The sequence below is a fragment of the Apodemus sylvaticus genome, chromosome 9 (assembly GCF_947179515.1).
Source record: "Apodemus sylvaticus chromosome 9, mApoSyl1.1, whole genome shotgun sequence".
Lineage (NCBI taxonomy): Eukaryota > Metazoa > Chordata > Mammalia > Rodentia > Muridae > Apodemus > Apodemus sylvaticus.
The window spans coordinates 20,659,700-20,674,539 of NC_067480.1; the positions used below are offsets into that span (position 1 = coordinate 20,659,700).

General features: G+C 47.4%; 1 protein-coding gene across 3 annotated transcripts in view; it reads left to right on the forward strand.

Annotated features, from left to right (window-relative positions):
* Positions 1-14,840, forward strand: part of Pask (PAS domain containing serine/threonine kinase) — a 37,533-nt gene that overhangs the window by 13,999 nt on the left and 8,694 nt on the right. For all 3 annotated transcript variants that reach the window (XM_052192398.1, XM_052192397.1, XM_052192399.1), the window contains exons 7-14: positions 2,259-2,519; positions 4,059-4,227; positions 5,034-5,184; positions 7,241-8,709; positions 8,811-8,992; positions 9,364-9,531; positions 12,879-13,004; positions 13,097-13,231. In XM_052192398.1, the coding sequence (XP_052048358.1) occupies positions 2,259-2,519; positions 4,059-4,227; positions 5,034-5,184; positions 7,241-8,709; positions 8,811-8,992; positions 9,364-9,531; positions 12,879-13,004; positions 13,097-13,231 (2,661 nt within the window). The remainder of the gene's footprint in view (positions 1-2,258; positions 2,520-4,058; positions 4,228-5,033; positions 5,185-7,240; positions 8,710-8,810; positions 8,993-9,363; positions 9,532-12,878; positions 13,005-13,096; positions 13,232-14,840) is intronic.

Below are 14,840 nucleotides of genomic sequence, written 5' to 3' on the forward strand. Positions count from 1 at the left end.
TCCTCTCTTTTCCATGGTCCAGGAGGATGAGCTCATCTGCAGGGTAACCTTGTACCCTGCTTACAGCTCTCCAAACAGAACACATAGGATTTTATGTAGAGACACATAATTAGTTGGGGGAATTGAGGCTTGTGATTATGAGGCCACCTGCAACCTGGAAACCCCGGGGTATGACCTGGGTGTAACTCACCCAAAGTTGAAGGTCTGAGAACCCTGAGGGCCTCTGGGGGGGGGGGAGTCCTAGAGCTCAAAGGCCAGAGACCCTGGAGTTCTGACATGGGGCATTCCACCTGCAAAAGAGAGATTCCCGCTGGTCCTTCCCCCATTTCCTCTTCAGATCTTGAGCTGACTGGATGGCGCTTCTCATAATGAGCATGACTCTTCTTTATTCAGACCACTGAGAATCACACATATATCTGGAGGCATCCTGAAAGGCATACTTAAAAATAATGCTTAAATGGCATTAGATATATTTTAGACAGCCACATATCACAGAGGGTGGCAGGGAAACTGGGTCATGGTGGGTGGTTGATTCATACTGAATTATCAGGATCCCCATTTTTCAGCTAGTATGTGGTCTCTACACGGGAAACCTGAGGGCTGTGCCTTTACCTGTTGTCATCTCCATGCCATTAGGGACAGCCTGACTAGACAGCTGCTTTGGCCAAAGCAAAGTAAGTTTTTCAGGCTTCTTAGGCAGACTTCTGGGTTTTGTTTTTTTGTTTTTTTTTGGATTTGGTTTTGTCGAGACAGGGTTTCTCTGTATAACCCTGGCTGTCCTGGAACTCACTCTGTAGACCAGGCTGGCCTCAAACTCAGAAATCTGCCTGCCTCTGCCTCCCAGAGTGCTGGGATTACAGGCGTGCGCCACCATTGCCCAGCGTTTTTTTTTTTTTTAATTTAATTTTATTTATATTTATATTATACACATTGGTGTTTTGCCTGCATGTATGCCTAAGAGAATGTCAGGTCCTGGAGTTATAGACAATTATGAGTTGCCATGTGGGTGCTGGGAATTGAACCTGGGTCCTCTTGAAGGGCAGTCAGTGCTCTTAACTGCTGAGCTATCTTTGAGCCTCTCAAGCAGATTTTAACTTCCGGAGGCAGGTGTCCTGGGAATGGCAGAAGATACATATAAGTGTGTTCTTAGCCCCTGTACCAGTCTCCACCTCCCCTGTCTACACAGATCTCCACCTCCCCTGTCTACACAGGATCTCCACCTCCCCTGTCTACACAGATCTCCACCTCCCCTGTCTACACAGGATCTCCACTTCCCCTGTCTACATAGGATCTCCATGGCCCTCTTTCATTCCTAGCTCACAGGTCTTGGGGGCAGGCAGGATTGGACAAGTGGGTCTGGGTCAGCCCTCTCTCTGACGTAGGTGAGTCTTGAATTCTCTGCTCAGTGCTCATGGCCTGGGTGCACAGTGTACACCGCCACACCTGGCTCTAATCACACTCTTTACTGGAAAATCACATGTCTTCCAAATAATAGAAGCAGATAGTATGTAACGTAAGGACTTGGTTGTATACTGGGGGGAGGCGCTAAGAAGGTAGATGGGATGGTCCCTCAGTGACAGCAGGAAATCAACTCTGGCAGCGAAAGACAGAACATGGGTGTGGAGCCATGAGTGCTGTCTTAGTGGTGATTCCTGTTGCTCCGAATAAAAGACTGACAAAGCAACTTAAGAAAGAGAGGGTTTCTTCTGGCTTCCAACTGAAGGTATGGTCTAAGGGGTCGAGGGCTGCAGCTGCTCCCACTGCAGCACCTCATTCTGGGAAGCAGAGGGCAATGGCTGCACGCTGATACTCAGCTCCCCTCCACTGTACAGCCCAGGACCTCAGCCCGGGCATCCATCCACCCACAGTGGGTGGGACTCCCACCTCAGTCACTGCAGTCACAATCACTCCCTACAGGCATGCCCAGAGGCCTGTCCTGAAGCTGCTTCTACACTCTGTCATGATGACCCTAATCTTCACAGCCACTCTCATAGGTGGATTCTGCTTTCACCGAGACCAGGAGGTGCAGGAGAAGCACCTCTTCTTTCCCTTCCAGATTTGGAGCTGAGGAGAGGAGTGCAGCCTGCGGCTACTATTGCCAGGGTTCCAAATTCTTGGGGCAGGGTGGGACCAGAGCAGCATGGATGGGGGATGTTTCTAGCATGGATATGTGAGTGAGGCTGGGATCTAAAACATCAGGGTTGTGCCTACACAGTAAGTACTGCTGTAACACTGAGTGGGGCTGTCCTGTCTTTCAGAGTCTCAAGATTCAAAGGTCTGTTGGGAGAGCCAGAGATGGTACCACCTTCCCTCTCAGTCTGAAGCTGAAATTCAGGTCCAGTGGAAAGACTGTAGCTGACAGTGAGGTGGCCTCCGAACCAGATTACCAGGCTTCTGTGTGGGTGTTCTGCACCATCAGTGGCCTCATCACTCTGCTGCCTGATGGCACAATATATGGAGTCAATCACAGCTTCGCACTAATGCTGTTTGGTTATGGAAAGACAGAGCTCCTGGGCAAGGTAGGCTTGCCTGGCTTCCCAGCTCCTCAGTCCTCTGAGGAGACCATTCCACATGTGTCAGAGCATATCTACCTGATGGGCTGTAAAGCTTACAACAGGCTATACCATCCTAGTCACAGCCAACCATCTCATTTCCCTGGGCCGCACATCAGTAGCTACTTTTGGACTGACTGTCTCCTGGATCATTCCAGAGGAGCACGACGGCCCTCTGCTTGGGATCTCTCTCTCCACCCACCTGGCTCTCTCTGGCCCGTTGACCCAGGTTTTGCAGATACTGTTTGTTCATACATACTGAGCATGATTGATGGTAGGCAGCAGAGGAGAAGGAGTTCTGCATCTTCTCCTCTTGGGGTTTGGATAGATGTTTTACTCACCAGGCTTCAGGCTTTAACTTTCCCTTTATACTTAGCCAGACCTGTAGGTCTACAGTCTCATCATGGCTCTGTACAAGCCTCCATAGACAAGGTTTAACACACTACAAGTCTCATACTTTAGCATGAGGCAGCCTGTTGGATCAGGCTTAGTAGAGAAAGGTCATTTTGCTTTACATGTTGCCAGCTAGGGTGACCCACTAGCTGAGTAACTCTGAGGCCTTGATAGCTCACATTTTTGGCTTGGATGCTATTTGGGCATTCATGGGAACATCTTGATTTTGTATATATATGTGAGGGAACATAGCTCCCCTATGCTGAAGAGGGATTGTGTGCAGCCTTGGGAAGCCACCTACTGCCAGCTTTTGGCATCGGCATGTTAGTTCCCAGCTGTTGACACCAGGCTCACCTGGTTCCACCTTGATCACGTGGGGCCTAACTCCAGGGCAGGAGCCTCTAGCTTTTCTCGTTTCTATTAGATAATACTGGACTGTGTGTGACTGTGTGTGTGGTTCTCCTATGAGGATCTACAAAGAGCCTTTCAATAAGACCCAAAAGAATAACTAACCTCAAATTCACTTCAATTGAGTTATATTTGATTAAAAAGCAGCTAGCATTTGGCTTTCTGTAGGAGTATTATAGGCTTTGAGACCTCCCAGAGAACCTCATAGGTATAAATCCTCATAGGTATAAATCCATTTAGGTTAGAATTGCTTGGGTTCCTGTGGCACAGGCAGCTCACGGGGCTGCATACAGGCTCAGAAGCAGCATCTGTGTGAGCAGCTCTTAGTGTGGTAATATGGCCCTTGGTGGGTGCCCAGCAGTGTTTGGACCAGGAGCTTTAAGTTATTAGCTTGGCAAATGCAAGGACTTTGCTCTAGGCAAATGTGAAATCAAAGGCCAGATATCTACTTGGTAGACATATAGGTATTTGCATAACTTGCTTTACAGTGTATTATGTTTGTCTTTTTTATTTAAAAAAAAAAAACAAAACATTGTGAATTATGTGTCAGGTGCCAGAGGGCCAAAAGTGTGTGATCCAAGATCTTTCCCATTCTGAGGATTAAACTATCCACATTGTTGATATTTTCATTTTCCTAGGAGGATGAATTGAGTGGATAAGAATGGATCCTCCTAGGTTCTGAAATGTCACTCTTTTATTCTCTAGAACATCACTTTCCTGATTCCTGGTTTCTACCACTACATGGACCTTGCATATAATAGTTCTGTACAGCTGCCAGATCTGGTCAACTGCCTGGACATTGGCAGCAGGAGTGGGCCTGGGGAGATGAGTAACGATGCCCCAAAGGATTGGGAACTGGCCAGTGGGGCCCCGGGTAAGGCACAGCCTCCTCTACCCCAGTGTCTATGTCGCTGAGCAGCTCCTTAGAGGTTGGTGGCACTGTAACGGAGATAACGGGGCAGAAGCCCCTGGTCGCCTTTCCAGACTCTCAAGGGTGGCTGGGGTAATGAGAGGCTCTGTCCGAGTTTGAGGCTGTCTTGTACCGTCCTCTTGTTCTTCTTTCCCAGGAGATGGGACAGTTGTGGGCAGTGTTTTACAAATGTTTTAGCATCTAGAAGGGAATTAGGAAGTCCTCTAAGACTGAACCACTTGTGCCTCTGTCTGGGACACAAGTAACTGGCCAAAGACTTGTCCATTCACAGATAACCAAGCCAAGTATAGCAGTACATACTTGTAATCTCAAGTTGGAGGGTTGCCGTTATTTGAGGCCAGCCTGGAATACATAGAGAGACCCTATCTGGAAACAAAAAGCTGCTTCCCACCCTCCCAAAAGTATTAACATACATTAATGTAGTTTCATGTAGTATGAATCGTTATAGCATATCATATTTATTTCTAAGTTATGTTACGTACCTGTTGGCTTCAGTATATATCCCCGTAGTTTAAGGGTTTCTCTGATTGGTTTGTGGAGTCAGTGTAAGCTTGTCCTCTTCTAGGGAGGGGAGAGGAGTGAAGAGAGCAGAACAACAGTGAGGGGCCAGTGCTGGCAGAAAGCGAAGCCCCTGGGCTTCTGGTGTGCTCGAAGTGTAGGCTATCTGAGTCTTTGAGGTTTTGAAACAGGTACAGGTGTGTTTTAACACAGTTGTTGGGAGTAGACAACGTTCTTGATTTTGCTGTTAGGTCCAACAATTGATGTGGTATTGGCACGGGGCCACATGCCATCACAAGATGAGACCCTGAAGCTGGTGGGAGGACAGGTCTCCCCTAGGACTCAGACACGGTTGGAAACTGGATGCCAGATACTTCCTTCTGCATCTCAGCCCTCCCTGGGGTAAGTGCCTTGGTGGGAGATTACAGGTTTACTGAACACCCAGTTATGTTTTATCAGCTCATGAGTAATAATGTCAGTGATGTCTATTGGTCACCTGCCCTGCCCTGTCTACACAGTAGTGCTTCTCCTGTTACATGATTTGAGTCCTTGCAGTCCTAGGAGAGAGCACCCCTGATGTGCTTCTCATCTTATGGGCAAGGAAGTAGGCTGCTGAGAACTTAAGAAGACTAAGAGATAGGTCTCTAGAATTTTGAAAATCATTTGAAAGCACTTTGTATATTCCTAAATAAAATTATTCATTGAAAATCATTTGAAAGCACTTTGTATATTCCTAAATAAAATTATTCATTTTGAGTTTGTAGTGGGAAACTTTGGAAGGTAGGAATAAAAATTCATTTGTCTGTCTCCATAGCATTTTAATATGTCTAATGACAGGTTTATTTTGCTGCAGTCTGACATATAGAACAGATAATGATACGTCATTACAAAAGTTCAGAAGTCAGGGCTTATTAGGGAAGGGTGTGTTCTGAGAAACTGAGGCTAAAGCTCAGTAAATTCTTCCACTGTGGGCCAGACGATCAAAAAACAAAACAACACAAACAAAAAACCAACCTTCAGGTAAGGTACTTGGTCAGTATTGGGGTTCTTGGCTCCTCGGAAGCCAGCCCTTAGTAATAACGGCAGGAGGACCTGAGATCCCTGAGGCAGTTCTGGACATAGGTCCCATGTTGCCTTGTACGAACTTCTGCTGGTACGACAAGAGGAACGCTCCCCTCCCCTGCCCCAGCTCCAAAGAGTCACTTGAAAACTTCTCTGTGTCCTTTCCACAGTGACTAGAACTCAGTGACAGGTGATGCTTGGCTGCCAGGGTAGCTGTCACATGTCCTTCCTCTCCTTGGTTGTTGTCATGCTAGGATTCTAACTCTCCAACACAGAATTCACCCCTGCTCCCCTCTAACTTGATGCTAACACAATGTTAATGGCCAGACTGGTGCTGAGCAAAGTCACTGATGGTCTTCCCTCAGCCCCTGCAATGCAGATTTTCAGAGGCCATATAGCGGGGTACAGGATCATGTCCCTAATCTACCAGTTTTCCTAGCAGGTGACCTGTGACCTTTCTAAAATCCCAGAGCCTGTTTGTCAGGGTTTGGGGTAGAAAGGCTATAGGAGCAGGTAAGACAATAGGGAGATGGAAATACTGAGAACCACTGGCATCCAGCAGCATTTGGAGATCTCAGGAGGGTAAATCCCATGGCCAGGAGCTGCCTAGACCCTTGGCTAGGTCGTAAGGAGGCTCTTGTGGTGTGCATCCACCAAGCCTTCATCCTCAGGCCGACCCTGTAATTTGATCCTGGAGTGGGCTAGACTCAGCCTGTGATGTGGGAGGAATGGGTCGACACCGTGCTTTTTTGCCTGTTCTCTGCAGACCTTCATCTCATTCTTGTTTTCCCAGGAAGCCTTTGTTTTTAGAGCTTTACCCACAATATCTTCTACTGGGCACCATCCTCTCCTAGACCTTTTCCACTATCTTGATTAACCTCTACCTTACACTTTGTGGGGACACCATTAGAAGACCACAGTAGTGTATCTGATCGCCAGGTGCTTGACCTCAGTCAAGGATGATGTCAGCAGACAGTAGTAAGCTTGTGGGTACCGTGAATGACAAGCTATGGATTGCAGCAGCCTCCTCACACTAGATGTGGTCACCCTGCCCTGCTCCTCCCCACTTTCCTGCTCCTCCCCACCTTCCTGCTCCTCCCATCCTTCCTCCTCCTTGCCCTAGGCTCCTTGTTCTTCCTCTGAGCTACCTCCTGAATTTGTGCATCTAGTGGTTGGATGGTATTGAGAATGAGTCATGAGTTTGTTAACTACTCTGAAATCCATTTCAGTAGCTTTTTTTGATTCTTCTTTGGTAAATGTAGACATATATGAAAAAGTATCTAAAAGTAGATATAAAGTTGGGACTGTCTGTCTTCAGTTTACCATGCTCAGAGAGGGAAAGTCAGTGTGACCTCTCACTGTCACTAGTGATTGTCATCCAAATTTCTGTCTGCAGGGTGGACAGCAACCCAGTGGATGGTGAGCAGTCGTTGACTACAGACCAGCAAAGCATTCCAAAGAGAAACCTGCTAGCCCATGGTGGGCAGTTACTATCTCAGAACCAACCAGGCGCCCCAGAAATATCTCTACCAGTCCTTACAGAACATTTATTGTCTGAAATTCAGAAAAATACCTCAGAAGAAAGCCCACTAACCCACAGGAAATGGTTATTATCCAGGGCCCAGCAAGACGCCACCAAAGGAAGCCTTCCGATCCACAGTGAGCAGTTACCGCTTGCAGGCCAGCATAGCCATGGCCTGGGGAAGGAGAGTCCTACAGCAGCAGAGAGCTACAGGGAAGGTCTTTTAGAAGAAAGCAGGTCCAAACCAATGGATGCAAAACCGTTTGCTTTGTGTGAAGATTCTGAGCCTCTAGTCCCAGTTAAGGACAGGAGCAGCCGTGTGGACATGGGCAGTCTGCAGCAGGAAGCTCAGTTGGAGCTGATAGGTGTCAGCAGTCCCAGCAGTCCTAACCCCTGGGCCGATGCCACCATGCCTGAGCCCCACAGCACAGGGCAGATAGCAGGAGGGAGCCTGGCATACTGCCCACAGTATAGAAGCGAGTGGGTCTCACAGCAGCGAGGTCAGGACTCGGCCCCCAGCCCCTCTGGAATGGCGTGTGTCTTGCTTGGAACACCCACTCGGGATGAACCATGGCCAGGAGTAGGAAATGACCGAGAAGAGCTGCAGACTTGCTTGATCAAGGAACAGTTATCCAAGTCAGACTGTGGGGGAACTCTGGGCATGTCCTATGTGGAACTCGTCCCAGCAGAACCTCCTTTCACTGCCCCTGTGTCCTTCTGTGATCTGGGAGGCCGAGAACTACATGCTAGCCGCTCCGGCAGCTCCTCAGCCTGCTATGCTTTAGCCACTGACCTCCCTGGTGTGCTGGAGGCAGTGGAGGCCCAGGAAGCTGATGTGAATTCTTATTCCTGGAACCTCAAGGAGCTCTTTCTCAATGACCAGACAGACAGAACTCCATCACATTGTTCCTGTACCACATCTGAACTCAGTGAGACGCCATCTCTTTCAGTGGTGGGGTCAGATTTAGATGTGGGTATTCTGAACAGGAAGACTTCAGATGTTTTAGTGGACCGAGAGCTGTTGCTCCTTACTGGGACCTATTATGACCTTGGCGAAGGCCAACGGTTCCAGGATATGGGAGCAGGATGTGATGGAGCAGAGCTGTCTAACCTTTCTTTGGTATCCTCTGAACACTATGAAACTAGTGACATAGGAGGCCCAGGTTGTGACCCTCCCATACCAGATCCTGGTCCCAACGACGTGTGCCTGTCAGCAGAGAAGCCCAGACTGAGTGCCCAGATCACTTCCACTCCTGTGGCAGCTGCGGCCACCAGCCTGCAGCAGGAGATCCAAGAGGGCATCTACTCTGGAAGCTGCTACCACCGAGATGGCTTACGACTGAGTATGTTCTGGGAAAGAGGCTTTTTAGATCCTAGCAGTGTTTAGTGAGGTCATTGGAGGGATCAGCAGAGCTCTATACTTCCTCACCTTCCTGCCCTTCAGGTATACAGTTTGAAGTAAAGCGTGTGGAGCTCCAGGGCTCTGCAACCCTGTTCTGCTGCTGGCTGGTGAAGGACCTCTTACACAGCCACCGGGACTCAGCCACCCGGACCCGCCTGTTCCTCGCCAGCCTGCCTAGCTCTACCCACTCCATGCCTGAGCTGTCTGGATCCAGCTTGGGAGAGGTTGGTATCTGTGCCAGCTCAGTCTTCTGTGCACTTTCTACTGTGCTGCAGCTTTTCCAGGTGGCATCACTGCCTTTTTGGCTAGAATGGGTGGAGGGTATACTTGTGGCTTTTTAATATTGTCTTAGCACCCTGTGTAAGTATAGAGCAAATGCAGGACTTTAAATGAAGGTATGCCTTGTACAATCGGATGTAGATGCGTTTAGACATAAGCCAGTTTGGGTTGATGGATGGATACTGCCAGAGGGGCCATGGAAAATTTCAGACCAGCCTACTGTGGGCACAGGAGATAGGAACAGCATGGATGCAGGTGCTGTACTGATGGAGATGAGATGACTTGTGATCTCCCAGACCTTTCTTTGTGTCCTCAGGTGCTCAGAGCCAAGCCTTGGTTTGAGGAATCCCCAGCACCTGCAGAGCTAGAGGGGCTGGCAGCCTGCGAGGGCGAGTACTCCCACAAGTATAACACCATCAGCCCACTTGGCAGTGGGGCCTTTGGCTTTGTGTGGACTGCCGTGGAGAAGGAATGCAACAAAGAGGTGCTGGGGCTCATGTGGGGATGGCCCTGCTGGAGGTCCCGTGATTTATAACTTGTCATGGAGGAGGAGGGACCAGGACATGGGTACTTTCTGGATATAGATATACTTTCTGCACTACACACGCTAACTCCAGACAATGGCTCTAGTGAGTTTCATATTTAGACTTTGCTTTTTTGCAGGCTCTTTGGCCCCAGCCATGCTTATTACTATGTTGATACCTCCCCTCTCTGAGCAAGAGGCTTATACTATTTGTCTTAGTCAGGGTTTTTATTCCTGCACAAGCATCATGACCAAGAAGCAAGCTGGAGAGGAAAGGGTTTATTGAGCTTACACTTCCACATTGCTGTTCATTACCAAAGGAGGTCAGGACTGGAACTCAAGCAGGTCAGGAAGCAGGAGCTGATGCAGAGGCCATGGAGGGATGTTTCTTACTGGCTTGCTTTCCCTGGCTTGCTCAGCTTGCTTGCTTATAGAATCCAGGACTACCAGCCCAGGGATGGCGCCACCCACAAGGGACCCTCCCACCTGTGATCACTAATTGAGAAAATGCCCCACAGCTGTATCTCATGGAGGCACTTCCTCAACTGAAGCTCCTTTCTCTGTGATAGCTCCAGCCTGTGTGGAGTTGACCCACAGAAACAGCCAGTGCACGATTCTTCTGCTCTCCACATGGCATGGTGATTCATGGGCTTGCAAACTCACTTTTAAAACCAAACTTAGGACTTCCACTGCTTAACTGGAAAAGTATGTCCCCACCAAACACAAAACTAAGCTAGCTGACAAACACTCTCAGGGTCACCCAAGATTTTTTTTGTGATAGCTCTCATATGCCTGTTGGGTGCCAGGCATTTTTTTAGGTGCACTGAATTTCTCCCAACTGGCCTCCTTCCTCAGTCATGAGGGTCATTCCTGTGCATTCCTTTATCTGAACCTCAGATCTCATTTTTCTTTGCTCCAAGCTCCCACTGATGCGTTGCAGTTTAATACCCACCATCCTCTTCAGATGCAGCAGCCACTTCCTGCTCTTTTGAACTGTGTCAGGCTCCCCAAGCATTCAACTACCAGTCAGATCCTGGAGGCCCTTGAGTATTGCCATAGAGTGTTTTCTTATTACTTGTTGCTGGGATGCTCCAAAGATGTGTGTCTGCGCTGCAGGGCCGTCCTCTTTGTGGTTCTAGTGAGTTTTCAGAGGCTATTTTAGGATTTCTCAGTATGGCAGTTATGTCTTCCCTCTCCTTGGTCCACTTTTCATCCTTCTTTCCTGTCGCATGCGCATGCTCTCAAAGAACACTTGCAGGCCTTGGTTCTCTTCCACCATATGGGTTCTGGGGATCACATTCAGTTGGTCAGGTTTCTCGGTGGGCACTTTTACCTACTGAGCCATTTCACTGGTCCCTGAATTTTTTTCCTTTTTTTTTTTTCCAGAATGAGTTTGAGTGACCACTCAACTCATTGAATCAACTATTGAATATCTTTTCAGCACTTAATTACATAACTACTCCTCGTTTTTACTATAATGATACACTAATAGATCTTCTTATGTGCATGGATTCCATCCTTGATTTGGTGTAATGTCTTTCAGTGCATTGCTAGCTTTGGTTAGCTGTTGTATTTATTTATATTTACTTGAAAATTCTTGATTATAGGTCAGATGTGGTAGCACAAACCTTTAATTGCAACACTCAGGGGGCAGAGACAGGTGGATCTCTGTGAGTTCAAGGCTACTCTGGTCTACATAGTGACCATGATTTCCAGGACAGCTAGGCCTACTTAGAGAGACATGTTTAAAAATTTTTTATTAATATTGTATGTATGTGCATTATGATATATGTATATGTACATGCTACACAGTATATGAGGAGGCAGAGGAAAACTTGGAAGAGCTGGCTTTCTGCTTTCACTTTCTGAGTTGTAGGGATTGAACTCAGGTTGTCAGGTTTGGCAGCAAGCTCCTTTACTTGCTGAGCTCTCTTGCCAGTCCTGAGATTGATGATTCTTCAGTCACCTGAAGATAAGTTGAATTCATTGCATACAATTTTTGGGGTGGTGGTAGACTTGTTTTATTATATTTTTGCACATGTGTTTTATATATATTTCAAAAATTACCAGGATATATGTTGGACTTTGTGTGTTTTCTTTATTCTTGCCTGATGCTTGGTAAGACTTGGGCCTGGCTGCTTAAAGCTTTATATTAAAAATCTTTATTTTTTTATTTCTTTTTCTTTTTTAAAAAATCAGTCTTCTCCCTTAGTCTCTGAACTCACTTGAGGCTCGTGTGTTCCCTCCTGGAGAATGCCTTCCTCTTTTTGTCTTCTTGCCCCGTGCAGGGTACTGGGCAGCAGGTACCTACCAACTGTCTAAAACGGCACCTGTGCCGACTGTTGCCCTCCCTTCCTGGGCACCTCACTGGCTTGCTTCTGCCTCATCTTTCTGAGTTCCCTCTCATCTCTCTCCTGGGCAAGTTGTGGACGCCTTCCTTCCCCATTCAGAATTTGTCTGCTTTACCCAGGCCATGTCTCTTCTCTCCAGAGGAGTGTGAGAGACTTAGTTGCATAGCGCAGAGCCTTCCGGCTGCTATACCTCTGTTCCATGCCCAACCCCAACCCTGGCCCTTGGCTTTCTAGAGGTCAGCACTTGTGGACCTTTGTCCCTGTGTCCCTCCCTTGTACCTGTCCACTTAGCGCCTCATCATTTCTTTTTCCTGGGCACTCAGCATTCCCTAGTACGTGATGCACCTTGCTGTCTGCTTCCTCAGACGATTGATCACCTCCTTGGAGCATGACAGTGTCCCTCAGCTGATACATAAATAGGCCTGACCCAGGCTGCTTTACCTGTATTCCTAGCACTCCATCTAGTAGCCAGTCTGTTGAGTGGCAAGCCTGTCTTGTAGTGACTGATATGAAGTCTCTCTTTACAATGGAACTTTGTCCCATTTTTGCCAGGTGATGTTTATCATGTGTACTACACATGTCAGGCTTGAGAGACTCCCTGGATAATTTCAGCATCAGGACTGACACTCATCTAATGATGACAGTTTTCTTTATTTTCTCTACTTTGTATGCTTATTTCATTCTCTTGGGCGTTATAGAGTATCAGGATTCTGAGTCTTCTCTTTTCCAGCATTGGCCATGGCTCCTCAGCACCCCCAGGGACCCCCATCCATCCCCTGTTGCCCATAATAGACAAGGAGAGATTGCCACCATTTGTATTCAGCTGTTTCCTCCTCCTCTTCTGCTGCAGGGACTTGCTACATTGTTTTTTAAATGGCAGTGGATCTTGGGGGGTACAGAAAACCAGTGGGCACTGGGTTTAACAGATGGTAGAGACTCTGCTCTTCTCCCATATAGGTGGTGGTGAAGTTTATTAAGAAGGAGAAGGTTTTAGAGGATTGCTGGATTGAGGATCCCAAACTTGGAAGAGTTACTTTAGAGATTGCAATTCTGTCCAAGGTGAAACATGCCAACATAATCAAGGTAGATGGTGATTCTCTGTGCGCTGTCATCTTCATGGCGTGTTTTTAATATTAATCTATTGACTGAAGCTGGACCTGGCCTGTCTCTTTCAGGTTCTGGATATATTTGAAAACCAAGGGTTCTTCCAGCTAGTGATGGAAAAGCACGGCTCTGGCTTGGACCTCTTCGCTTTCATTGACCGCCATCCCTGCTTGGATGAGCCCCTGGCCAGTTACATCTTCCGACAAGTGAGAGCGGGCCAGCGCTCTGCGGGCTGGGTGTGGGGTGGAGTGGTTGAGCTCCGTAGTGACTGCGAAGGTTAGTGGAATATAGACAGTTTCCTCAGTGGGCCAGTGATAGCCTTTGGCCGTGGGCTTTATGAGGGAAGAGAAAGGGAGATGGAAGGAATTACCAGGGAAGTTCTGTCTTTGGTTTTGTGACTTCACCAGCTATGTGACCTTGTGTACAGCCTTAACCTTCTAATGTGTGCAGTCAAAAACACTATTGTGTCAAAAAATTGTCTTGATCTGCTTCTTTATTTAAATATATATGGATCTCTGCTCAATTTTTGGGAATGGGAATGGGAAGGTGATGAGCAAATCTGGACGGAGGGCAGAGTCACTGATTCTTGTTTTAAATAATGAAAAGACAGTGGTTCCTCCCTCCCTCCCTCCCTCCCTCCCTCCCTCCCTCCCTCCCTCAGGTGCCTCATAAATGAGTGGAACATTTATACTTGTCCTTTGGTTATTTCTTGAAAGTGATGTGATTCCTTGTGAAAGCTTAACATTTCTTCAAAGTTGTAAACTCCTGAAAGTTTCTCAGGTTTCTTGGTGTGTGTTTCAGTCATTATGAGATGCCAAAAGAATGCCCTACTACCCCTCTCAAACTTCCTGTCAGAAGATTATATATTTCCTTTTTCCCTTCCTTCCTATCATCTGGCTATCATCCATTCATCCATCATCTATCTGTCTATCATATATTTCCTTTCTTGTTTGTCAGAGATGGGCCTGGAGCCTGTGGACAGCAGTACTACCCCAGGGAGCAGCAATTGGGGCAGCTGGCTGCTGGGGCTTGTAGAAAGGAAGGATGAGTTCAGTACAGTTTAGTTGTAGAGAGACACTGCAGTCTTATAACAACGTGGTTCTGACTAAATGTGGCAGTGCGCCTCTATCATCTCAGCACTACAGAGCCTGAAGCAAGAACATAGAGAATTCAAGGCCACTCTGGGCTACACAGCAAGATTCTCCCCTGAACCAGGTTTTCCTGATGGGGCTCTAACATGTATGTGTCTGTGTATGTGTGGGCATGTGTTCATATGTTTATGAATGTTAAGTATGTATATATGTCTGCATGTATATGTAAATGCATGTCTGTGTTTCTAGAAATCTGTATATATAAATATGCAGGCAAGTTGTTTATCATGTATACTTCTTTATTAATTGATTGACCTTAGTTGACATGCCATTAACTATTTTTCTGATTTAAAGATTTTTATTTGGAAGTATAACATTGTCTCTAAAGATCAAAATGATTGGTTATATGCATGAAATTACTAAGTTGGTTGCTCCGGTTGCTATCCAAGTTGGAAGGAGCCACAGAGTGCCTGGGCAGATGGGTGTTATGATGACTGCCTTGCAGAAGCAGAGTGCCTTTGTATAACCTACTTCCTGCAGAGACCGGTTACTCTGCAGAGTAGTCGGTGTGCCGTCTGGGCATGCACAGACTATGCAGAGGAGCTGCCAGAGCCCTGCATCAGGACCGGCTCCTGCTGTAACCTCCAACTGTAGCCTGCTCTCTGCACAAGGCATTGTCCTCCTGGGAGCTGAGCCATCCGCACGGAGCCCATGCATGCTTACT